At 49.8% G+C, this 26,098-nt stretch overlaps 2 protein-coding genes across 2 annotated transcripts in view; one reads left to right on the plus strand and one right to left on the minus strand.

Annotated features, from left to right (window-relative positions):
• Positions 1-502: 502 nt before the first annotated feature.
• Positions 503-24,896, plus strand: Hif3a (hypoxia inducible factor 3 subunit alpha). The gene is given in 14 exon segments (XM_059281118.1): positions 503-563; positions 566-657; positions 4,771-4,855; positions 5,740-5,852; positions 6,206-6,414; positions 7,575-7,681; positions 7,924-8,071; positions 11,070-11,182; positions 11,775-11,965; positions 13,550-13,651; positions 15,046-15,317; positions 16,649-16,760; positions 18,967-19,048; positions 20,382-24,896. Coding segments are annotated over 14 exon segments (1,785 nt in total). The 3' UTR covers positions 20,480-24,896.
• The window catches only part of Ccdc8 (coiled-coil domain containing 8), a 50,316-nt gene continuing 42,079 nt past the window's right edge, over positions 17,862-26,098 (minus strand). The window contains exon 3 of the mRNA XM_059281100.1: positions 17,862-17,882. The gene's annotated coding sequence lies outside the window, so the exon portion shown is untranslated. The remainder of the gene's footprint in view (positions 17,883-26,098) is intronic.

Here is a 26,098-nt window from a genome sequence, read left to right on the forward strand (position 1 = left end):
CCTTAGTGGGGCCCGGCCCCTCTGAAGGCCCCTTTGGTGTGTCGTTAGACTTTGAGATATCTCTGTGAGACTCAGCTTGGCTGGGGAGGGGACACCCGGGAGGGAAAGGAGCCTGGGAGGCTGCGAGCTCTTCGCGCTCCATCTCTCCTTTGGACTCAGGCCAGCTCTACCACCCCCTCCCACCGGGAGGCCTCCCTGTCCCCCAGGCGACGTCTCTAGTAGGGAAATGAGCTGCAGATAAGTCCTGGAGAGGACAGAAGATCTTAGGCACATATCCTGGGGGAGAAGCCTGGAGCAAGGCGCTGCAGGGAGGGCCTCATGGGCATGGGACCAAGATAGGTTAAAATTTGGGGCAAGGAGAGGAGCTTCAAGGGGAGAAGCTGCCGGGGGGTGCCCAGCGATGTTGCCAGGACCCCAAGCGGAGGCGTCCCACATGTGACCTGTCGTGTGCAATTTCCTTTCCACAGGTCGAGCACTGAGCTGCGGAAGGAGAAGTCGCGGGATGCGGCGCGCAGCCGGCGCAGCCAGGAGACCGAGGTGCTGTACCAGCTGGCACACACGCTGCCTTCGCGCGCGGGGTCAGCGCGCATCTGGACAAGGCCTCCATCATGCGCCTCACCATCAGCTACCTGCGCATGCACCGCCTCTGCGCCGCAGGTGAGCCCGGAACGCCCCGCCCCTGACTCCGCCCACAGCGGAGGCCCCTCCCCTGGGAAGCTTCCTCCGCCTCCCTGGCTCTAGAATCCCCTGAGCGAGGACCCGCCCTTCCAGTTCTGGACTAATCGGAGCTCTGGGCTCAGAAAGACTCCTTGGGAGGCCCCACCCCTTAGTATCTATGGGAGGCCCCTGGAGGCCTTAGGCTTGGGCTTTGGGGGAGACTAAAGTCTCTACCCCCTTAATTTTGTGTTTGTTTTCTTTTTGTTTCTTGATTTTTGGGGGGTTTGGGGTTTTTTTTTTTTCCTTTTTTTTTTTTGAGACAGGATATCACTGTGTAGCTCTGACTGGCCTGGAACTTGCTATGCAGACCAAGCTAGCCTTGAACTCACAGAGATCTGCCTGCCTCTGCCACCCACCCCCTCCCGTCCACTCACCCTGCCTTTAAGTGCTGGGATTAAAGGAATGCACCACCACATCGGCAATTTATGTGTTTGTTTTCTTTTTTCCATACTGGAGGTTGAACCCAAATCAAGGGGTATGGTACCCAAGCACTCCTACCACGAAGTCAAGCCCCCAGCCCCTCACTGGGGGATTCTAGGCAGGGGCTCTACCACTAAGCCACACCCCCAGCCCCTCACTGGGGGATTCTAGGCAGGGGCTCTACCACTGAGCCACACCCCAGCCCCTCACTGGGGGACTCTAGGCAGGGGCTCTACTACTGAGCCACACCCACAGCCCCTCACTGGGGGATTCTAGGCAGGGGCTCTACCATTGACCCACACCCCAGCCCCTCACTGGGGGATTCTAGGCAGGGGCCTCTACCACTGAGTCACACACCCAGCTGTCTTTTTACTGTTTTGACACAGGGTCTTACTAGGTTGCTCAACCAGTAAGAACTTGAACTAACTTGGTAGGCCAGACAAGACTTGAATTTTTGATCCTTCTGCCTCGGCTTCACATAGCCACCATGCTTAGCCAATCCTTGTCCACCCCAGGAGGCTCCCCAGCCATTATTTTAAAATTCCTGGAAGTCTCTCTTCATCCTCTCCCCTCTTCTCCTCTAGTTCAATTTCTTATTCTCTTAGCAGCCACCCAAGGAAGCGCTTGAGTGCTCTCTCTCTCTCTCTCTGTCTCTCTCTCTCTCTCTCTCTCTCTCTCTCTCTCTCTCTCACACACACACACACACACACACACACACACACACACCACACACACTCAGACTCCTGAAATTTTTTCTAAAAAAAAATTAGAAATTTGAAAAGGTTTCATTACAGAGGGTCTGCCCATTAAATTCCCTTGCCCCATAGAATTTGGGGGGGGGGGTCACCCCTTTAGAATTCTGTCAGCAGCCCTCTGACCTCCACGTGCACAGGAAATAAATAAAATGTATTGGAATTCTGTCTTCTGGAAATCCCTGACATTTTAGAATTCTGCCCATCTGGCAGGCCATCCACACCCTCCCGCCAAGAATTCTAGAAAACTCACAACTCTAGAATTCCAGGTGCCCCCAGGCCTCTTTGAAGTTCGACTCCTCAGAGAGTTCAGTCTTAGAATCTTGGGGGATTCTATGTCCCCTTTGGGAGTCCATGTTCCTGTTTCCAAAGTTTAGTGGCCTTGACCTCTTCTTTGCGACTCCAGGCCCCTAGGATTTTCTCCCACTCGCCCAGGCTTTTCTATGAGTTCGTGTGGGTGAGGAAAGATGGAGGGAAACCAGGTAGGGTGGGTCCATAACTGATAACAGCTGCCCCATCCTCCCCCTCCCCGCCGGCTTGGGCACCAGGGGAGTGGAACCAGGTGGGAAAAGGGGGAGAGCCACTGGACGCCTGCTACCTGAAGGCCCTCGAGGGGTTCGTCATGGTGCTCACCGCCGAAGGAGACATGGTTTACCTGTCGGAAAATGTCAGCAAGCACCTGGGCCTCAGTCAGGTGAGCTGCCTGCTCTCTACCTGCCCCTCCCCCAGTGGTGATGCTGGGGGGACCGTGGTTCCCCGCGACCTTAGTTCTTCCTTTATGAAATTCACAGTATGGCAGAGGGGAGAGAGGAACGTCACCAGACAGAATGGTCAGCGCTGTGATGATGGGACAGCCTAGATGTAGGAAATGTGGCGCTGAGAGGCCTGACCCAGCCTGGGAGGAGATGGACTTGGGGGGGGGGGCTGCTTAGAAGAAAGAACGTCTTAGCTGCAACCTGAATGGCTTAGCAGTGAGGATCACTAATATACATGGAGGAGTGTTGGCACACGCAAAGGCCCGGAAGTGAGACGGAAATGGAACCCTTTGGAGAAATGGCTAAGTGGACCATGGACAGAGGACAGTGGAAGAATTTGGGAGGGGGGAAAAAAAGGTCAGACAGTTCAATAGGTCGATAATGTGTGTTCACGTGAGAAGGTTTGTCTCCAAGGCGCTGGGAGCCATAGAAGGAGGGAAAACAAGGGAGAGGTTGTGCTAACGTGGTAGAACTGTGTTTACCGTTCAGAAAGGGAACAGAAGGACTAAAGATGAGAGGATGCGCAGCAGGGAGTGGATACCCCTCAGGTGCGAGGAGAGGAGCTGGGCAAGACATCTGGGGACTAGACCTAACTTTAGTTCACCTTTAGAGTAAACCCTGTATGAGAAAGTTTGTGTTCTTTTTTTTTCTCTTTCATGTAAATGGCTGTACAGTGGACCTCTGTTCCTTCTCCCTGATGCATAACCCCACTCCTGGTACCAATTTCTCTGTGAGTGTGAACTCTCAGAGTCAGACAAGTGACTGCCCCAAAGTCCTAAACTAGAAAGTGTTACAGCCAACTATCAAAGCCAGCTACAAAGGTGTTACTGGAAGAGTACTGTGTCGCCCAGATCCCACCCTGGGCACTTTTTCATCTGTGTCCCCTCCTCCTAAATGGAAACAAGTAACAGACTCTTTGACCTGCCCAGGAGGTGTGACTCACCCTTTGCACTTGTGACTCCTGTTTTTATTTTATTTGTTTGTTATTACTCATAAAAGTTTACCTATTTTATGTGTATGGGGGAGACTGACTGTGGGGGAGGGTTGTGAGCACACATGCACACACTCACGCATCACGTGCATGGCATGTGGGTCCTGAATATATGTATGTACATCATGCACGTTGCAGGTGCCCTCAGAGGCTAGAAGGGGACACTGGATCCCCTGAAACTGGAATTACAAGCAGTTGTCAGCCACCTGATATAGAGTCCTGGGAACTGAACCCAGGTCCTCTATAAGAGCAGCAAGTGCTCTTAACCAATGAGCTGTCTCTTCTCCATTTTGGATTTTTTGGTTTTTTGGTTTTTGTTTTGTTTTGTTTTGTTTTTTTGGCTTACTATGTAGCCCTAAATTGCCTGGAACTCAATATGTAGACCAAGCTGGCCTGGAACTCACAGAAATCCACCTGTTTCTGCTTCCTGAGTGTTGAAATTAAAGGCATGGGTCACCTCACCCTGCATGACTTATTTTTAAAGAATTGTCTTACTCCAGAGAGCCACAGACTCACTTCACTTACAATACTGAGCTCCCTCCACCACTTTAAAACAGCATTCCATGTAGCCCAGGCTAGCCTCAAACCCACTATGTAGCCAAGGATGACCTTGAACTTCTGATCCTCCAGCCTCCACATCCCCATTTCTGGAATTATAGGTACTTGACACAGTGCCCAGATGCTGTGTCTGGCATCACATCCAGGGCCTGGTCCACACTAAGCAGGCATGCTACCAACCTGGCCACCTCTCCAGCCCAATGCATTTTTTTTCAAACATTACCTCCTCAAAGAAACTATTCAGGGCCACTGTCTTTAAACTAGTATCTCATTATCATGTGACCATACCCAGATGCCTCCCCAGACACACACGTGCATGCACACCGCCCAGTAAACTCTGAAAGACAAGGATCCATCTATGATCTGTCTAATCATTTAGCAAGGGTCCTAGTAAATATTGAGTGCTGATAGCTGGTTGCTGAACAAAGGAGTGAGTGAATGAGTGACTGAGGAGGCTGATGACCTTCACCAGACACCTGATTAGGGGCCAACACGATAAGCAGAGGACGTAGGAGCCAGCCGGGGGGGTCCTGTTAAGTGTGTCTTCTCTCCTCTACAAACTCTACCCTTCCCCCAGCTGGAGCTCATCGGACACAGTATCTTTGATTTCATCCATCCCTGCGACCAAGAGGAACTCCAAGATGCCCTGACCCCCAGGCCAAGTGAGTCCCCTGCAAGCCCAGACCCCACTTTTCAGGGTAGGAAACTGACCCAGCCCTCCTCTCCCTGATCTGGAACACCTGCATAGAGAAAAGTGGAGAGAACTGGCTATGCCCTGAGTGCTCCCTTCCTTGAGTGTTCCCTTCCTTGAGTGCTCCCTTCCCTGGGGACTCCCTTCCCTGGGGACTCCCTTCCCTGAGTGCTCCCTTCCCTGGGGACTCCCTTCCCTGAGTGCTCCCTTCCCTGGGGACTCCCTTCCCTGAGTGCTCCCTTCCCTGGGGACTCCCTTCCCTGGGGACTCCCTTCCCTGAGGACTCCCTTCCCTGGGGACTCCCTTCCCTGAGGACTCCCTTTCCTGGGGACTCTTTTCCCTGAGGACTCCCTTCCCTGGGAACTCCCTTCCCTGAGGACTCCCTTTCCTGGTTCCCGGCCTGAGCTTTGGAGATGAGGCTGGGAGACTTTAAGATTTTATTTTTGCCAGATGTAGTGGCGCATGCATTCAATCCCAGCACTCGAGAGGCAGAGGCAGGAAGATCTCTGTGAGTTCGAGGTCAGCCTAGTCTACATAGTGAGTTCCAGGACAGCCAGAACTACAGAGAGACCCTGTCCCCCAAAAAAATAGAAAAGGAAGGAAGGAAAATTTTATTTTTATTTTCTTTTTTGGGGGGGGTGGGGAGACAGAAGGGATGATATGATCATGCATGTGAGTGCAGGTGACTTCAGAGGTCCGAAAGTGGGTGGTTGTGAGCTGCCTGACATAGATTTTGGGATCCAAACTCGGGTCCTCTACAAGAGTAGTACCCACTCTTAACCGTTAAGCCATCTCTGAGGCTGGGGAGACTTTAACATTCACTTAGTGGCATGTCCCCTCCCTGTGCCTTCCCAGGCCTGTCCAAGAAGAAGCTGGAAGCCCCCACAGAACGCCACTTTTCCTTGCGCATGAAGAGCACACTCACCAGCAGAGGGCGCACGCTCAACCTCAAAGCTGCCACCTGGAAGGTAGGCTGGGCCTTGTCTCAATGGGGTGGGTCTGACCCCTGAAGATCGCACTCCCTATTGGATTTGGGGTCTCACGGGCTCAGAGATTTGCTGGAACTCCTTTGGACTGAGTCTGATAGGGTATTAGAGCACCTATGAATTGAGTTTCCCGGCGCCAGACATTGAGGATGGAAAGGTCCTCTGCCTCCTGAATGAAGTTTCCCGAGGGTTGGAATGAGGATCCCAGAGCTCCTCACGACTTTCTAGAATAATTAAGGATCTTTTCTCCCTATGGGACCCAGACGCAGGTCTCCCAGCCCCGTGGGGAGCCTAAGGCTAAGATGGGTACTGACAACGCCCCACTTCACCTAAAGGTGCTGCACTGCTCAGGACACATGAGGGCCTACAAGCCTCCTGCACAGACGTCCCCCACCGGCAGCCCTCGCTCCGAGCCTCCCCTGCAATGCCTGGTGCTTATCTGTGAAGCCATCCCCCACCCAGCCAGTCTGGAGCCCCCTCTGGGCCGGGGGGCCTTTCTCAGCCGCCACAGCCTGGACATGAAGTTCACGTACTGCGACGAGAGGTAGGCAGTGGCTTTGTGCAGAACCACACCCATCCACCACCTCCTCTGGTTGGTTTTGCCCCAATATTCATTCTCTCTCTCTCTCTCTCTCTCTCTCCCTCTCTCTCTCTCTCTCTCTCTCTCTCTCTCTCTCTCTCTCTCTCTCTCTCTCTCTCTCTCTCCTCTCCCCCCCCCCCCCCCCCCGGTCTCTCCTCCCTTCCCCCTCGCATTAAATGTCTAACCACCTCCTGAGGGAGGGGATTACAGGCGAGCCGGGGATGGAACCCAGGACTTTGTGCATGCTAGGAAAGCACTCTGCAGACGAAGCTACGCGCTCAGAAGCAGTGACTCTAGGTTCTGATTTCCTGGGTCTGTAACATTGACCAAGTGACTTCATCTCTCTGCCCCTCAACGCCCTCAGCTATCCTGTAGGAGAACAATGTCCCCCTGTCTTTTACCCCTGCCCTCAGTACTCCTAGTCTTGCATAGGGCAAAGTACAATGCAAGTGTCTCGTTTTTTCAGTCTATATCCATTTTCATTCTTTCTTTTTGGAGTTTCTGCTCCATCTTCATGCTTCTTCCACATCATTTTCTTTATCTTCTCTGCCTCTTCATTTTCCACCTTTCCTACACACACACCATATTATTTTCTTTTTTCATTTACTTATTTACTTATTGTTGTGGTACAAGGGGTGGAATGCAGGGCCTCACACGTGCTTGGCAGGTGTGCTACCACTGAGCCACCCCCCAGCCCCTCACTGGGGAATTCTAGGCAGGGGCTCTACCACTGAGCCACACCCCAGCCCCTCACTGGGGGATTCTAGGCAGGGGCTCTACCACTGAGCCACACCCCCAGCCCCTCACTGAGGGATTCTAGGCAGGGGCTCTACCACTGAGCCACACCCCCCAGCCCCTAGAGAATTCTAGATTCTACCACTAAGGCATGCCTTGAGCCTTTGGTTTTTTGAGATATGGCCTTGCTGAATCTCAAGCCTCAAATTCACAATCTTGCCTCCACCTCCTGAGTGCTGTTATTACAGATCACCACACTCTACTCTCTTTCTCTGTTTCTTACCCCCTCCTGCCTTTCTGTTGCTGCTCTGTCTCTCATCTCACTGCTGTTGGCACCTGCCCATTCCCTCCGTCTGGGCCTTGACCAGTACCTCTCCGTTTTACTCCAGGATCGCAGAAATCGCTGGCTACAGCCCTGACGACCTGATTGGCTGCTCTGCCTACGAATACATCCATGCACTGGACTCCGATGCAGTCAGCAGGAGCATCCACACTTGTAGGTGACCAACATGTCCCCAGGCCAGAGCCAGCTGCTGCATGGCCCCACCTAACAGCAATCCCTGGTCTCCTAAACAGAAAGCCCAGGGCTTTGTGGGGCTCCTGCCTCCCCCTGGACCCCAAATGCTAGGGCCTGCATTTTTGTCTTCAGTGACCTCTCATTCCTAATTCCAGCTTCCTGAGCTTTCTGTCCCCAAGTGTCTCTGCTGTGACCCTGACCCCTATCCATCCTATCCCCAGTGCTGAGCAAGGGCCAGGCAGTAACGGGGCAGTATCGCTTCCTGGCCCGGACCGGAGGCTACCTGTGGACTCAGACTCAGGCTACAGTGGTGTCAGGGGGACGGGGCCCCCAGTCAGAAAGTATCATCTGTGTCCACTTCCTGATCAGGTGAGCAGAGGGATGTAGTGTGTGTGGAGGGATGCATAGGCAGGCCTATGTATTGTGCATGCATAAGGAAGTGTATATGTGTGCCTGTGTGGAATACATATGGCCATAGGAATATGCATATGGATCTCTGTGTGTGTATGTTTTTGTTTAGTTTTTGTTTTTGTGTTTTAGAGACAGGGTTTCTCTAAGTGGCCTTAACTGTCTTAGAACTCTATGTAGACCAGACTGGCCTCAAACTCACAGAGATATACCTGCCTCTGCCTTCCAAATGTTAGGATTAAAGGTATGCACCCCCGGGCCCTTTGCTAATTTTTAAAAAAAATTTATTGGTGGTAGTTCTGTGGGCTGGAGAGATGGCTCAGCAGATAAGAGCACTGGCTGTTCTTTCAAAAGGACCTGGGTTCAATTCCCAGCACCTACATGGTGGCTCACAACCATTTGTAACTCCAGTCCTAGGGGATGGGGCACCCTCCTCTGTGGGCACTACACATACATGGTGCACAGCCATATAGGCAGGCAAAGCACCATACACATAAAAGTAAGTAAATATATATTTTGCTGGACGGTGGTGATGCACACCTTTAATCCCAGCACTTGGGAGGCAGAGGATCTGTGTAAGTTCAAGACCAGCCTGGTCTACAGAGCAATTTCCAGGACAGCCAGGGCTGTTACACAGAGAAACCCTTTCTCAAAACAAAACAAATAAGTGTATTGGTGTTTTGAGATAGGGTCTCATGTAGTACAGGCTGGTCTCAAACTCACAGCAAACTTCCTGCCTTGGGCTCTCGAGTGCTAGGATTACAAATGTAAACCACTAGGTCCAGACCAACAGTTCCTTTCTCATGGTAACTAGTGGTCATTGGAGAATGAATGGACCAATGTTTATTTATCCATGTGCCATCTGGGGGACTTTAGGCTGTTTCCTGTTTGGGGGGATTATACAAACAGCCATTATAAACATTCTCAAGTGGGATTTTGTGAGAGTGAACATTTTCATTTCTCCTGGGTAAACATCTAGGAGTGGAATGGGTGGGTCATATGTTTCCATGAAAATTTAACTTTCTAAGGAACCGAAAAACTGTTTTCACAGTGCTGTGTCATTTTGCATTCCCTTAAGCGGTTTATGTGACTTCCAGTGGTCTCCATCCTTGCCAACATATCATATTGCTGCATATTTTCACTTTAGGAATTCAAATTGATAAAATTTGGAGTAGAGTACCTGCTTAGAATGACCCACAGAGGAACTGGGGAAATGCCTGGGGGCCAGGAGTGGGATGGGGAGCTGAGCTCTGTCTGCATAGCATCTCTCAGAGAGCAGCTGGGGGCATGGCTCAGTGGTAGAGCCCCACATAGAGTCCACAATGAGGGGCTGGGAGTGTGGCTCAGTGGTAGAGCCCCTGCCTAGAATCCCCCAGTGAGGGGCTGGGGGTGTGGCTCAGTGTTAGAGCATTTGCCTAGAGTGCACCAGTCCAGAGACATTCAGTCACATGTTTAAGGCCACACAGCTCAGAAATGGCAGAGCTGAGATTTGAACCCAAGCTGGTAGCTTCAGAGTCCTTGTTATCAACCTCTGTGTAGTGGTGCTTCACTGAGAGGTGTTTGTGGAATGAATGAATAAATGAATGAGCTCCATGTGGCCTGTATGCACATATTTGACACCAAGCACATGGAGGTTTTTATGTGTGTTCTTTTCCTCTAAATACTTGGGTGTCTACAGGCATTCCTCTCTGTGTGTACCGAGTGTGTGCCTGTGTCACTGTGGACATTCTGTCCTCCAAGGGGATAAAGGTGGCTGTCTTAAGCTGGAATGTCCCCAGGACAGGTTTAGTGAGGGTAGAGTCATAACTTCTGCGTTCTGCCCTATGGGATGCTTATGCTAATGGATGCAAATGAATGCATGGTCCTCAACCTCAGACCCACTCCCCCAAAACCAATTTACCCAGCCAGCATTTGGGTTGTCTCCAGAGCCAGAGACTGTGGGATGGGAGGTGCGGGGGACAGAAAAAAGATGTATTTATAAACCTGTTCCCTTGAGGATGGAGACGTCTATGAATAGAAGCTTCTCAAATAAATGCTTATTCATAGAAACGTAGCTATGAATTCTTCATATTTGGAAATGTAATGAAGAATATGGTTCTTTTTTTTTTTTTTTTTTGAGACGCAATTTTCTATAGAGCAGACCAACATCAAATTCACTATGTAGCTGAGACTGATCTTGAACTCCTGACCCTCTTGCTTCTGCTTCCTAAGTCTTGGGATTATAGGCAGCAGCCATCAAGCCCAACAAGTTCTGTTTTGTTTTGTCTTGTTGAGACAGGGTCTCATGGTAGCAGCTCAAGCCAGCCTCGAACTCTCAAACTTCCTGCCTCAGCCTCCCAAGCACCAGAAGGCATGTTGGCTCCACCACTCCAGGCTTTAAGTTTCTTTTCAACGCCACTGCAGGAGCTAGGGACATAGCTCAGTAGAGGAGGGTTTGCCTAGCAAGAATGAGGTCCTGGGTTCAATCCCCAGCCCAACAAACAAACCCATAAATAAATAAATAAATGCCATTACCAGTTGGTCTCCCTTATCCTAAATGTTTGGGAGCAAAAGCATTTCCGAGGGGCTAGGGACGTAATGTAGCTCAGTTGGTGGAACGCTTGCCTAGCATGCACAGAACCCAGCGTTCCACCCTCCAACCCCATAACCTGAGCATGGTGGTATGTGCCTGTAATCCCAGCACTCAGGAGGTAAAGACGGGAGAATCAGAAATTCAAGGTCAGCCATGGCTACTTAACGAGGCTGAGGCCGGCCTGGGCTACACGAGACTCATCTCAAAACAAACAAAATAAATCCTGGTGAGAAAGCAGTGTGGGAGATTGTTTTCTGGCAAATCCCCTTCAGTTTCTAGGTGACGTGGCCTCTGCAGGAAGACACTGGAAGCAGCCGCCTGGGGGCAGGTGGGTGGGCGCGGATACTCTCTGACTCCTACTTTTCTTTCTCCCCGCCCCGCTCCCAGCCGGGTAGAAGAGACGGGCGTGGTGCTGTCCCTGGAACAAACGGAGCAACACACTCGCAGACCCCCTCAGCGGGGTACCTCCTCGCAGAAGGGTATCCCTGGCAACGGTCTAGGTATGGATCAAGGCCATTGTGTCTTCAGGACCCCTAGAGGAAAGGTCAGATGCATTCGCGTGGTTCACAAGACCCCGTGGGACCGTCTGCTGCCTCTCTCCCCTTGACCACGCACCCACCAAGCCACACCGATTTCCTCTCAGCTCTCGGGACACGCCGCACTCCTTTTTATTCACTGCCTTTCCACATGCAGTTCCTCTGCTTAGAATGCTTTTCCCTGCTGTCCTCCCTGTATCCAGGAGTGCCATGATCGCTTGAGTATCCTGTCTCTTTCTCTTCCTCCGCTGTGGTCCCCTACGCTCACACTTCCCTACTCCTTGTGGGGGAGGGGGTCTCCAGCCAGTCTCAACACATAGGAATGGAATGGCCAGGTGCTGTTCGCAGCCCCTAGGCCCTTCCTCGAGGACCCTCCAGGGCGCCACTGCAATCTGACTATGAAACGGCCCTCCGGCCACTCCTCTCCACCAGTAAACACAATGGCCATCTTCACGTGCTGTTGAAGATGTAACCGGCATCCTCTAGGCTGAGCACAGCAGAGCAGGGGCTGGCCCTCAGCCCTGTGTAATCGCACTGTGTTCCGTTCATCCTGCAGACCCACCTGCTCCCCGGATCCTGGCCTTCCTGCACCCTCCGGCCCTGAGTGAGGCCTCCCTGGCTGCTGACCCTCGCCGTTTCTGTAGCCCAGACCTGCGCCGCCTCATGGCACCCATCCTGGATGGGCCTCCCATAGCCACCACCCCCAGCACCCCACAGGCTACACGGAGACCCCAAAGTCCTCTTCCGGTAAGCAATGCCACCTCTCCGAGCATACAGAACCTGTGCTGCTCGGGCCTCGGGCTTGAGCCTTGCTGTTCTCTGTTTTCAGTTTCTCCGTCTTAGGGATGAGATGGGGTTTCTCTAAGAACTAGGTTACAAGATAAATATGGTGGCACACACCCATGATCCCAGTACTTGGGAAGCCGAGGCAGGGGGCTTGAGTTTAAGGCCAGCCTAAGCTACACAATGAAACCTTGCCTCAAAAATATCGAAACAGCCAAGCATAGAAGTGCACTCCTGCAATACCAGCACTTGGGAGGCTGAAGCAGGGAGAGTTCAAGGCCAGCCTGGAATGAGATCCTGCTTTAGTTTTCCTTTCTGTTGCCATGATAAACTGTCCTGACAAAGGGAGCTGGAAAGATGGCCCAGTGGTTAAATGCTTACTGTTGCAGAACACCAGAGTTCAGTTCCCAGCATCCACATTGGATGGCTCACAATCACCTCTAATTCCAGCTCCAGAGGATCCAACACCCTCTTCTGGACTCTGTGGGCATCTGCACTCATGCGCACATGTGCCTGCGTACGCGTTCACAAGTGTGCACACACACACACACACACACACACACACACACACACATACACACCCTCAGAAAAGAAACTCCAGGGGGGAAAGGGTTTATTTTGACTTGCACTTCTGGGTTTTATTTTATCATTGCAGGAAAGTCACAGTGGCAGGAGCATGAGACCGTAGGTCATATCACATCTATACTCGGGGGCAGAGAGAAATGAATGAATGCATGTTCCCTTGTGCTCAGCATCATTTATCTATTCTTAGGCAGTTCGGGACCCTTGACTAGGGAATGATGTCACCCACAGTGGACTGGGTCTTCTTGCATCAATTAAGTTTAAATGTGTGTGTGTGTGTGTGTGTGTGTGTGTGTGTCTACATGTACATATATGCACAGCATGTGTGCCTGCTTCCTGTGGCAGCCAGAAGAGGGCATCAGATGCCCCAGAACTGGAGTTATTGGATGGTTTTGAGCCACCACGTGAATGCTAAGAATCAAACCCGGATCCTCTGGAAAAGCAACGAATTTTCTTAACCACTAAGCAATTTCTCTAGCCCCTATTTCCATTAACTAAGATGATCACCCACAGACATATCCACAGGCCAACTCAATATGGACAATCCTTCTTTCTAGCTGATTCTAGGCTGTGGCAAGTTGACAAAGCTAACCATCACAGACCCTGCCTCAAAATTAAATAAATAAATAAATAAATAAATAAATAAATAAATAAATAAATAAATACAAGAATGATGAGACACACCTGTAATCCCAGAATTTGGGAACTAGAGGCAGGAAGATCCTAAATTCTAAGTCATCCTCAGCTATATTGTGAATTCAGGGGTCACCTTGCACTATGTGAGACAATGTCTCAAAAAAATAAAACAACAACCACAAAAACAAGCAAGCAAACCAACAAAAACACCTTTGTTTACACTGCTATTTGACCCCCTGCAAGCTCTAAGACCCCCTACCTCTCCCCCAAGATCTTACGGTCAGCACTTCCAGACTCAGTCTCTGGTGTTTCTGCTCTGTTTCCCTCCAGGCTGATCTCCCAGATCAGTTGCTTGGGGGCTTAGAGAATGCATGCAGACTCTCCACTGCCCGGAAAAACAAGACTGTGGAGACAGATCTAGATAAAGCTCAGGTGAGGACTGGCATGGAAGGGGTCAGCTTATCTGGCTTTACAGAAGGGTGGTGGGATGGATGGATGGATGGATGGATGGATGGATGGACGGACAGATGGATGTCTGTATGGGTAGATGGAGAGAGAGAGAATTGGATAGGTAGACTATTGTTTCATTGGCTGGGGATGTGAAATGGAAGACAGAAGGATGGAGAGGGAGACAGAAAGAAATAGAGACAAAATGACAGAGCTAGAAAGGTAAGAGAGAGAGGCAGTGGCAGAGAGACAGAGAAACAGGCATCCAGATAGAGACAGAGACAAAGACAGTGATGGGGGCAGGGGGTACAGAGACTTGGAGAGACACGGAGACAAAGAAGGGGAAAGATGGAAGGAGATGGAGAAGGACAGACAGGGATATAGAAAGATAGGGGTTAAGAAGAGATAGAGATGAAGAAGGGGGAGAGACACACACAGAAAGGAGACAGACAGAGTGACAGAGAGTGAGAGACAGGGACGAAGAATAGATACAGAGACAAAGAGTGCAGAGATAGAAAGACAGCTATGGGCAGAGCTGGGGAGACATGGTCAAAACCACAAAGACACAGCCATTGTTGTTTGGTTTCAGCCTTTTGGGGGGGCCCTGCCACCCAGCTCCCAAATAAATCACACACAGAGACTTGTTATTACTTTTGAATGGCCGGCTTTAGGTTGGCTTCTTTCTTGCCAGCTTTCCTTAACTTTAAATTATCCAGCTACCTTTTGGCCTCTGGGCTTTTCCTGTTCTCTTACTCCGTGGCTTGCTGTGAATGCAGCTGGGTGGCTGGCCCCTGGAGTCCTCCTCCTTCTCTGGCTGCTAGCTCTCTGCTCTCCTCCATCTCTTTTCTTCTTTTATATCAACTGTCTGCCTGCCAGCCCCACCTATCCTTTCTCCTGCCTTGCTATTGGCCAGTTCTTTATTAGAACCATCAGGTGTTTTGGACAGGCACAGTAACACAGCTTCCCAGAGTTAAGCAAATGCAACATAAACAAAAGTTACACACCTCAAAATAATATTCCACAACACACAGCAAGAGATAGACACACAGAGACAAAGACAGAGTGACATAAATGGCAGTGGTCACTGGTATCGTGCCTTACAGTTAAATGGGAAAGACAGGCAGCATCATGTCCTTTTAACCCCAGGCCACCTGATTGATCTCTGTGGAAGGGGACTGTACCCAAGGAGAATCACTGCAGCACCTTAGGAACTGACTGCCACACAGTCTTTGTACCTATTTGAGAGATAGGGCAGGAAAAACTTAGCGCTTCAGGCGAGCACCTCAGAGGAGCTAGCACCCAGCACCCAGCCTAGGACCCTCCCCTCCCCACCCCCAGGCCATGGCTCCTGCTGTAAACTCCCTCCTGCCCCCTTACAGGACCCTGACACTCTGGACTTGGAGATGCTGGCTCCCTACATCTCCATGGATGATGACTTCCAGCTCAACTCCTGCGAGCAATTGCCCAGAACCCACCGCAGACCTGCCAGGGTGGCCCGCAGACCCCGTGCTCGGAGCTTCCATGGCCTGTCGCCCCCCATCCCTGAGCCCTCCCTGCTGCCCCGCTGGGGGAGTGATCCACGACTGAACTGTTCCAGCCCCTCCAAGGGGAATCTTCCCACAGCCTCCCTAATGCCTGGAACTCGGAAGAGGTGAGCCACAGTGAAAGCGGGACTTAACACAGGCATATAGAAGGCCCTTGCTCACTCTCCTGAATTAGCCCCATCCTTCAGCATGCTTCCTGTCTCCACCTCTCCAGCCAGGCCCTCCATGTTCCCAGCATATGCCAGGTTTGTTCCAACCCTTACCTGGAGCCCCCTACTGGAGGCCCCTCCACTGCTCTCACCATTTACCCAAATCCCACTGCAGCCAGGAATCAATCCCACATTTACATCTGACTTATTGACACTTTTTGTTACAATAAGAAGAAATTGGGGCTGGGAATATAGTTCTTCAGTAGAGAACTTGCCTAGAATCCACCAAGCACCTGCCTAGAATCCCCTAGTGAGGGACTTGGGGGGCGTGGCTCAGTGGTAGAGCCCCTGCCTAGAATCCCCCAGTGAGGGGCTGGGGTGTGGCTCAGTGGTAAAGCACTCGCCTAGCATCCCCAATGAAGGTTTGGGGATGTGGTTCAATGGAGGGCAGTTATCTAAAATCCACCAGTCCAGATACATTCAGTCACTTGTTTAAGGTCATGTAGCTCAGCCTCTCATTAGGGGATTCTAGATGCTCAACTACTGAGTCGTACTCCCAATCCCCTCACTGATGGGTTCTAGGCATATTCTCTAGTAGTGAGCTATATTGCCATTGTAGGGAAATGGATGGATGGATGGATGGATGGATGGATGGATGGATGGATGGATGGGTGGATAGAGAGATGGGGAAAAGAATCAGTGGATGGGTATATGGGTTAGGTAAATGGATAAATGAATAGATAAAAATTATCAATAGATGCGTGGATGGGGAGTTGGAAGGTGAATGGGTGGTTAGATGGATGGATAATATGTGGGTGGAGAGAAGGATAAATGGAAAAGTCAGTGGATAGATGAATGAATGGCTAGGTGGATCTTGAAAGGGTGAATTAATCGGTAGAAGAATGGAAGTATAGATGAATCACCAGATGGATGAATAAATAAAAGATAGAATGATAGCTGAATGAGTGAATGAATGAATGTATACATGAATGAATGAGTAGACAGGTAGGTGAGTGGATGGGTGGATAGGATGAGTGAGTAGGTGGGGAAAGGAATGCACAGATGAATGAATGGATGGACAGGGATGGGGAGAAGGTGAATGAGAAGGTTCATTGTACGGAAACTAAGAAGTCACAGTGCAGATGAATGAGGTATGGTTGGTGGGGTGGACGGGTGGATTGGTAGGCATGTATGTAAAGGACTGAACAGTTGTTTGGGAAGGTCATCAGCTTCTGACACGGGTACCCACACTTGCCCATGTATTTTGAGTCTTGCCTGTGTCTCTGCAGGGCCCTGGCCCAGAGCTCAGAGGACAAAGGGATGGAGCTGCTGGAAACAAAGCCCGCCAAGCGGTCCCCTAGCCTAGAACCTGGAAGCTTCCTGCTGCCTCCCCTCAGCCTGGTAGGTTTAGAGAGTTGAGGGTGGGGGTTCTGCAACCCTCTGAACCTAGCAGGTTTCAAACCTCCTGTTTTATAGATGGGAAAACCAGAGAGGGCCAGGGGCAGGCTGAAGGTCAGAGGAGAGGTCAATGGTCCAGCTCCAGACAGGACCTTGATCCTCCAAGTCTGCTAATGAGCTTGAAATGACTTTGCAAATACATGGCTAGCGCCAGACTCGAAGTAGGTCAAGAGGAGTGAGGCAGTTTGTCAGATGAGGAGGAGTCTTCTCCGTTTCCATGGTCCCCCTCCAAAACGAGACAGCCTCGGATCTGGAGGACCACTGCAGAGTTTAAAGAATAAACATTGAGTGTGGTGGCCACACCCATAAACCCAGCCCTAGAGAGACTCGGGAGGATGCGCAGATGGAGGTCGGCATGAACTATATAGTAAGACCCTGTCTCAAAAAACAAAGCAAGAAAAAAAAGACCTATTGTGCTCAACAGCAAAATCTGGTTTCTTTCATAATGCTTCCCTGGATTGTATGACTTCCACAATGCCTCTGTCTAATACCTCCCTATCTCCCAAAGAACTCAGCTCCAGAGTCTGCAAGAACTGTTTGAATATGATCTGTGTGAGTGATAATATCAATAGCTTTCATTTACTTCGTGCCGATCCTGGCCACATTAAGTACCTCACAATATTAACTTATTTATTCCTTATGAGTATACTTTAATATTATTTAATAATAATAAATATCACCAGGCATGGTGGTGCACGCCTTCAATCCCAGCACTCAGAAGGCAGAGGCAGGTGGATCTCTGTGGGGTGTTTACCCACCAACCCCACAGCTCCCCAGAGTTTTCTTGAGTGTGAGCAGCAGGAAACATTGGATAGAAGAATTTATTGCGGAGAATCTTGCGGAGATAAACAGATAGAAAATAAAGGATAGCCTCAAGAGGGCCTGGAACCTTTTCCGACGGCCCCGACTGTCTCTGCCCCAGGGTTTTTATAGAGACACCAAGGGGTGGAGCAAAAGACACCCCCCACCCCACCCCACCCCACCCCCACCCCCGGCACAGCCAAGTGCAGACCATCTCAGACACCTGCACTCAGGCCTGTGGTCCTAATCATCCTCTATGTGGACCTGCTGGGTAAAGCCACAAGGAACCTGAAAACAGGCTCCCACATATCTCTGTATATTTGAGGCCAGTCTGAGTTTCAGGGCAGCCAGGGCTACACAGAGAAACCCTGTCTCAATCAGTGTCATTATGGTGAGACAGTTATACACAGAAGTTAAGCAACATTATCAGTCATTCTAGATAGCACACTTAGATGGGGTGCTGAGAAGAATTTAATGACAGGATTGTCAATGGTGTGAGTACAGCATCTGTAAGTCCACAGAGCTGCTATAACATTGGGGCCAGCACTATCCCTAGCCGTTAAGGCCTAACACCTTCCAGAGTGGGACACAGCCAACTCACCACAGCCCAGCCCTCCTCCTACACCTGCTAGAGTTGCCCATCATCTGAGTACAGCAGGAAAACACAGCAAAATTGCACAGCAATGGGGTCAGCCTCTTGGGACACAGAGGCAGGGAAAGGAAGGAGGACCACCCAAAGGATATCTAGAACAGTGATTTCTAGTACTCACCAGACTCCAGTTAACCACTGCACCATACTGTCTTGTCAGATACGTGGTGGTGGTGGTGGTGGTGGTGGTGGTGGTGGTGGTGGTGGTGGTGTGGGGTGGTGGTTGGGATGATAATGATGATGCTGTTGATAACACTGATGGTGGTGATGATGCTGATGAGGGTGATAATACTGATGATGGTGATGCTGATGGTGGTGATAATACTATGGTGATGATGTTGATGAGGGTGATACTGATGGTGATGATGCTGATGAGGGTGATAATACTATGGTGATGATGTTGATGAGGGTGATAATACTATGGTGATGATGTTGATGAGGGTGATACTGATGGTGATGATGCTGATGACAGTGATAATACTGATGGTGGTGATGCTGATAACAGTGATAGGGGTGATGCAGATGGGGCTGATGATGTTAAAGATGCTGTGCTGTTGATGCTAATCATGCCAATAGTGATGCTGCTGCTGATGGTGATGATGTCATGGTACTGGTGATGACATTAATGGTGATACTGATGTTGATGCTGTTCATTCTAATGATGGTGATAATGACAACTCTGTCTCCCTAACTTCCCAGAGTTTCCTTCTGCAAGGTCGACAATTCCCAGGGAACCAGCGGGATCCCAGAACCCCACTCTTGGATTCCCGTGAGCCCTTGGGTAAGTCACAACAGCCTGGATATGCAGAAACTTCAGGTCCCTTCTCCTCTGGATGGTTCCACAAATGATTAAGAGAAGAATGGAGCCGGGCGGTGGTGGCGCACGCCTTTAATCCCAGCACTCGGGAGGCAGAGGCAGGAGGATCTCTGTGAGTTCGAGGCCAGCCTGGACTACCAAGTGAGTCCCAGGAAAGGCGCAAAGCTACACGGAGAAACCCTGTCTCGAAAAACCAAAAAAAAAAGAGAGAAGAATGGAACCGTCTTAGGAGTAGGTGAAGGAGGGTGTCTTAGGGTTATATGCTGTGGTGAAATACCATGACCAAAAGCAACTTGGAGAAAAAAGAATTTATTTCACTTCCACTTCCACATTGTAGTCCATCATGGAGAGAAGTCATGGCAGGAACTCAAGCAGAGCAGGAACCTGGCGGTAGGAGCTGATGCAGAGGCCATGGTGGAATGCTGCTTACTGGCTTGCTCCCCATGGCTTGCTCAGCTGCTTTCTTATAGAACCCTAGACCACCAGCCCTGGGATGACTCCATCCACAAAGGGCTGGACCCTCACCCATCAGTCACTAATTAAGAAAATGTCCTACAGACATTCTTAAAGCCTGATCTTCTGGGGGCATTTTCTGAGGTTCCCTCCTCACAGATGACTGTAGCTTATGTCAAGTTGACATAAAACTATCCAGTGCAGAAGGTGCCCTCAGGCAGTCCTTCCCTCTTCTCCCGAGCCCTGTGGAGAGAAAGAGAGGCCCTTGGGGTGGAAGCCAAGATCTTGTGGACCCAGATAGGGCTCCACTTCGAAGCTTAGTTGAAGTAATTCCACAAGGTAACTCCCAGCCACATGACTTTGGGACAGCTGCTGTGAAGCCTCAGCTCCCCTGTCTGTCAGTGGGAGCTTATGATGATAATTCTTACCCGGAGGAACTGTTTGGAGAAATGAGTTCGTGGAGATGCTGCATGGGCAGAATTCACCCAAGAACTGTGATGGAGTACGTGCTCAGGAAACACCTCCCCTTGTGGCTGCAGGGCGGGGCAATGCTGGTCTGCAGCCTTTCAGCTTGTTTGTCTTTTTCTGTGGTGATCTTCCCCTGCAGCTGTCAAAAGCTTTGGCTCCACTTGAAGCTTCGAGTGAGTCCCGGGGATCAAACTCAGTGGTCTGTTCTCGCTCTCCACCATATGGCTTCTACGGCTCCAACTCCAATGGCCAGGCTTTGCAGCAAGCACCTATACCCACTGAGCCATCCGGCCACACTGCCTCCCTGCTTTTAGATGCAGGTGTGTATATGACTGGGTGCTAATTCTCTCCTGATTTACCTTCCCTTTTTCTACAGGCCTAGCTCCCTCGCTGCTCTCTCTCTACCAGCATGAGGAAACTATCCAGCCCAGGAACCACGGCCCACCAGCAGCAGGATTGGCCCAGGCCCCCTGAGTCAGCCCTCCTCCCAGTTCCCTGCTTCTACCCCAGAAAGGACTCATCCATACTCCACACCAGCAGCCCACACCCAGGATGGGGCCTCTCTCCTCTGAGTGCCCTCCACAGCTCCCAGCCAGCCTCAGTCCTACCTCAGCCCCCCAACCCTCTGCCTTCACCCATTCAGGGGCTTCTTGGAGTGTTCGCAGCTCAGTTACCTCTGGGAGGGGGTGTGTGACCCCCCTTCCATCTCCTCTCAGGACTTCCCTTGGGGTTCTCCATAGTTGGTTATCTCACTATCTCTTTCTCTGACTCTCTTTGCTTTATTTGGAAGAATGAAAGGTTCGGAGAGTCAGGGGTCTGTCTCTGATCCTGGCCCCGTGGAGTTTGGACAACCATAATCACATTTTTTTGTTTGTTTGTTTTTGTGTTTGGTTTTGGTTTTGATTTTCCGTCACCCTTCTATCGGCTTGACTTTGTCCTTTTCACAGTAACGCATTCAGGTACTCTGCATTGCACAGGGCCCACAGCAATGCTGGACTCTGATCTTCCCCCTCCGCGGTGGCAAAGGTGGGGAGACTCTGGGTCAGACCTCACCCCCAGTGACTTGTGGAGTCTCAGCCTTCCAAACCGCCACCCAGCTCTGCCTACCCTTTCTGCTCCTGACTTCCTGCTGGCACCAACCTTGCCTGAATAGTGACTTCATTTGTGATCTTCCTATTTTAGGGGTAGCCAGCAACTTCTTCCACTCAACAGAGCCATAATCTCTGACCTTCCCTGGATCTAGAATACTTGACTCCTGCCTTCACTGTTTGTAGACTATACAACCACCTCTGGCCTTCCCTGGTGTTAGGCTTTACCACTTTCCATCTTCCCTGGTTCTAGACAACAAGACTCAGGGCCATCCTTGTGTCTAGACCATGCAGCCCCTGGTCTTAGTTGGTTCTAGAATGTATGCCCTTGGGCCTTCCCTGGTTCTAGAGGCTTGGGGGCTCTCTGGTTCTAGAGTTTCCTACTTCCTGGTTCTAAAATGTACAATCCATGGTTTTTCCCTGGCTCCTGGATTCCATACCCCTCATCCTTTTCTGTTTCTAGACTGTGAGGCCTGTAGCCTTCCTTGGCTCTAGACTATGCTACCATTGGTCTCTGGTTCTAGGCTTATGACCTCTGGCCTTCCCTTGTTCTAGACACTGTAGCCGCTGGCCACCATGGTTCTAAACTGTGTTATTTCTGCCGTCTTCCATCCTAGACTGTGCAACCTCTGATCTTCTCTCTTTCTAGTCTGTACATTCTCTGGTCTTTTACCTGATTTGAGACTGTACACTTTATGACCCTACTGCTGTTCTAGACCATGCCACTTTTCTGGCTGGCCTTTTCTCTCATTCTAGACTGTAGGTCCTCTAATCTTCCATGGTTCCAGAGCAGTGGTTCTCAACCTTCCTAATGCTGCAGCCCTTTAACACAGTTCCTCACGTTGTGGTGACGACCCCCAACCATAAAATTATTTCATTGCTACTTCATAACTGTAATTTTGCTACTGTTATGAATCATGTAAATATCTGTTAGGCAGGCTATCTGATAGGCAATTCCCAAAGGGGTTGAAACCCACAGGTTGAGAACCGCTGTTCTAGACTATACAACCTGTGACTGTCTTTGATTCTAGGCTATGCTACCTCTGGTCTTCATTGGTTCCAAACTATGTGACCGCTAGCCTTCTCTGTCATTCCCTGATCCTAGACTGTCCTGTCATTGACTTCCCCCTGGCTCTAGACTGCATCACCTCCAACATGGTCTGCTACAGACCTCAGTTTCTTCAGACCCTTCTAATTCCAGATCTCGTAGTCTTTAGCTCTTTCTTGGACTGGCTCTCACAGCCCCCAATTCTGTCTGTTTTCAAATCTCACAGTGTTTTAAAGTGTGGTTTGAGTTACATAATATGTAAGGCTCTCTGGGTCTAGAGCCTACAACCACCAGAATCTCATCCTGTAGTTTCCTCTGGTTCTAGACTTCTTAAAAATCCCTCTGGTTCCCATTCCCTCTGTTCCCCGTCATTGCAGACTGTTTGTGTGTGTGGTATTGAGGATTAAATCCAGGACTTCCCACCTGCTAAGCAAGCACTCTACCACTGAGCTCTATCTTTGTTTTATTTTGAGACAGTACCTTGATCGATTGCTCAGACTAACCTTGAACTCATTCAGTAAACCTAGGCAAATCTTGAACTCATGATCCTCCTGCCTTAGCCTCCCAAGTAGCTGGGAATTTCAGGCCTTTGAAACTGAGCCTATTTGATCTTATAACTGACAGTTCCTTCTTGTTTCTAGATCCCACAACTCCAAGCTTCCTGTTGGTTCCAGTCTTTCTGATCTGTAAGATATTTGGTTTCAAATCCAGATCTCATTTCTAGATCATTTTGGTTTCAAACCTCATGATATCTATCTTATTTCTCTTCAGGTTTCTGTGCTCAAAAATTCAAGAATTGCTTTCCGCCAATAAGGAGGGGTAAAGCGAGTTATGTCTTGAACTTGGAGCTGGCTCTTCTGGAGCCAGACACCATGTGCCCATTCTCTTGGGTTCTAGATTTCACTACCTCCATCATCCCCAGGTTTTAGATTATGCAAACTCTAGACCTTGAAACTTCCAAGATGCTCTGTTCTCAGATGACCTGATGATCTGCCTATTACTGAGCTTCAAATATCAAGCCAGAGGGTAGTGGTGCACACCTTTAGTCCTAGCACTTGGGAAGCAGAGGCAGGTGGTTCTCTTCGAGTACAGCCTGGTCTATAGAGCAAGCTCCAGGACAGCCAGGGCTACACAGAGAAACCCTGTCCTGAAAAAACAAACCAAAACAAACCAAAAAGAAAAAAATACCTTCTGGGTTCTGTTACTGTTTTGAGACAGTGTCTCAAAACTCACTGACCATTAATTTACTATGTAGTCAGGGATGACTCATGATACTCCTTCACCCACCTCCCAAGTGCTGGGATTACATGCATGCCTAGTTTTATGTGGTGTTGGGGATTGAACCCAGAGCCTCATGCATGCTAGGCAAGTACTCTACCAACTGAGCTACACTTAGCCTCTGTAAATGTCTTCTCATTCTAGACCTTGTCCCATGAGCTCCTTTGGTTCTAGATCCCACAATTACTAAATCCTCCTTGCTTCAGATCTTATGACTGAAATTTCCCTGAATCTAGAGCACATCTTGAAAATATCAGTTAATAATGTCTTGCCTTATATATTTCTCTAGTTCTAAACCTTAGAACCCTGACTCTTTCTAATTCTAAATTGTAAGATCCCAAAAATCCCTGTGGATTCTAGAACTTAGTTTTTAGGGTTTTTTTTCCAGAGAGGAGGCAGGATTTCACATAGCTCAGGATGGCCTCCAGCTCACTATTACACAAGGATGACCTTGAACTTCTGATCCTCTACCCTCCACATCTCAAATGCTGGAATTGCAAGTGCACATCATCATACTCACTTTATGTGGTACCAGGGATGAAACTCAGCTTTGTGCATGACAAGCAAGCACTCTGTCAGCTGAGACACATGCCTTCTCCTAGGCCTTTTCTAATTCTGCCATTACTTGTGAGTCACTGGGGTTCTAGGCTTGTAGTTTCCAATTGCCTCTAGCTTCCCATATTTCTTCCTCAGGTTCTAGAATGCAGTCTCCAAATGGGCTTGTTGTAGAATGTCTCCTGTTGTAGAATCTAGAACTCACTCTGTAGATTCTCTTGATCAAGATCTCCCATCCCTTGACTCTTTAGGTCCAAATCTAATCCTTCTAGCTCTGTTCTGGGCTTCCTCACTGTGCTTGTCTCGGTTCTTCCCTTAACTCTCAAGTCTTCCCATTCCAAATCATCTGCTCATGAACTTCATGCTCAAGCCCTCCCTCCTGCCTCATAGCCCTGAAAATTCTCTACCCTAGAACTTCTTTCACTCCTCACCCCAAGCCTCCAGGCATGCACTTAACCTTAACTCTACTCCAGGTATCTAGGAACCTGGGGCTCCCTCCCCTCTTTAGGGGATCCATAATCCAGCCGCACAGGCACACGCACAGCCCTATCTGCATATCTTTGGGTGAGGAAAGAGGGCAGGACCCCCTCAGCTGTCGCCCACCATCTATGCATCCTCCTTACCCCCAGCTCCCTTCTACAATGGTGCTACTCTTGGTCTTCCACAGGAAAAGGCTCCCCTCTCTGTCCCATTCATGACTCTAAGGAAGGCACCACACAATCTGTCTTGTCAAGAGGTGGCCTGTCCAGGTGCTACAGGGGAAAGGATGTGAACCTCTCTCCCCTCATGGGTTTTGTGGGCCCTCAATAGAAGGAACTGTCCTGGTTAGGAGAGAGGAAGGACATGGCCCAGCCATGCTGGCTCAGAAACCCAAAACTGTCTCCAAAACCACCATAAAGACCTCGCCTTGGTAGGCACCGGACAGACGTGTGTTGACTCATCTGTGGGGTCACTTTGGAGGGTATGGGCACACTGTAGAGCTAGTATCCATTGTCTGTTTGTGGACAATGAGACAGAGTCTATTGTAGGCCAGGCTAGCCTCAAACTTGTAGCCAAGGATAACCTTCAACTTTGATCCATCTGCCTCCACTTCTTAAGTGCTGGAATAACAGGGGCGTACTACTACATTTGGCTTCCATGTTACTTTATGATTCCTGTGTGTGTGTGTGTGTGTGTGTGTGTTGTGTATGCTGATGTTGCCATTTTGGGTAAACATGTGGGTCTGCAATACTTCAGTGTTGAGAACAGGTGTGATTCCTTCTACATGTCGATATTAGTATCTGTGTTTTTCTGTAATTACTTGTGTAGAAGCATTGTGTTTTTTTTTTGTGTGTGTGTGTGTGTGTGTGTGAGAGAGAGAGAGAGAGAGTTGGGGTATGCGTGCATGTCATTATATGTGGACATCAAGGACGACTTGCAGGAGTTGGTTCTTGCCTTCCACCATGTGGGTCCTGAGCATCACGCTCTCAGGTCATCAGGCTTGGTGGCAGCATCTTTACTTGCTGACACTTCTCAGAAGCCTGTGGAGTTTGTTTGTTTAATTCGGGATCTTATTTATCCCTGTCCAGGCTTTGACTCACTATGTAGCCAAGAACTTCTGATCGTCCTGCCTTTATCTCCCTAGTGCTGGGGTTACAGGCATGCTTCACCATACCTGTTTTATCTGGTCCTGGGGATTGAACCCGGGAGCTTGTTGCATGCTAGTCAAGCACTCTACCAGTTAATCTACATCTCCAGCCTGGCACTGTGGTTTCTTTTTCAATGTCTGTGTGATGTTGTGATACTGCATATGTGTGTGGGACTGTTTAGCACAGTAATTCCAGAAGAGTGAGTGAGTGTGTCTGTGTGTGTGTGTGTGTCTGCGTGGGAGACTCTAAGTCTGCAGATTCCTGTGTAGGAGGGTGTGTCTGTTCTGTTTCGTCTCTGTACATGTCACTCTTCTGTCCCTCTCCCTTGTTCCTCGCAGGCAAGAAAACCACTTTGAAGTGGTTGCACTTGCTGTGCCTTCTGCTTTAAATGTCCTTCCTGAGGATGTACCTCGGTTGGTAAAGTGAGTGCCTAGCATGCATGAAGGCCTGGGTTCCACCCCCAGCATCACATCAAACAGGGCTTGGTGGCACAGAC

Source organism: Peromyscus eremicus, chromosome 1, assembly GCF_949786415.1.
Source record: "Peromyscus eremicus chromosome 1, PerEre_H2_v1, whole genome shotgun sequence".
Lineage (NCBI taxonomy): Eukaryota > Metazoa > Chordata > Mammalia > Rodentia > Cricetidae > Peromyscus > Peromyscus eremicus.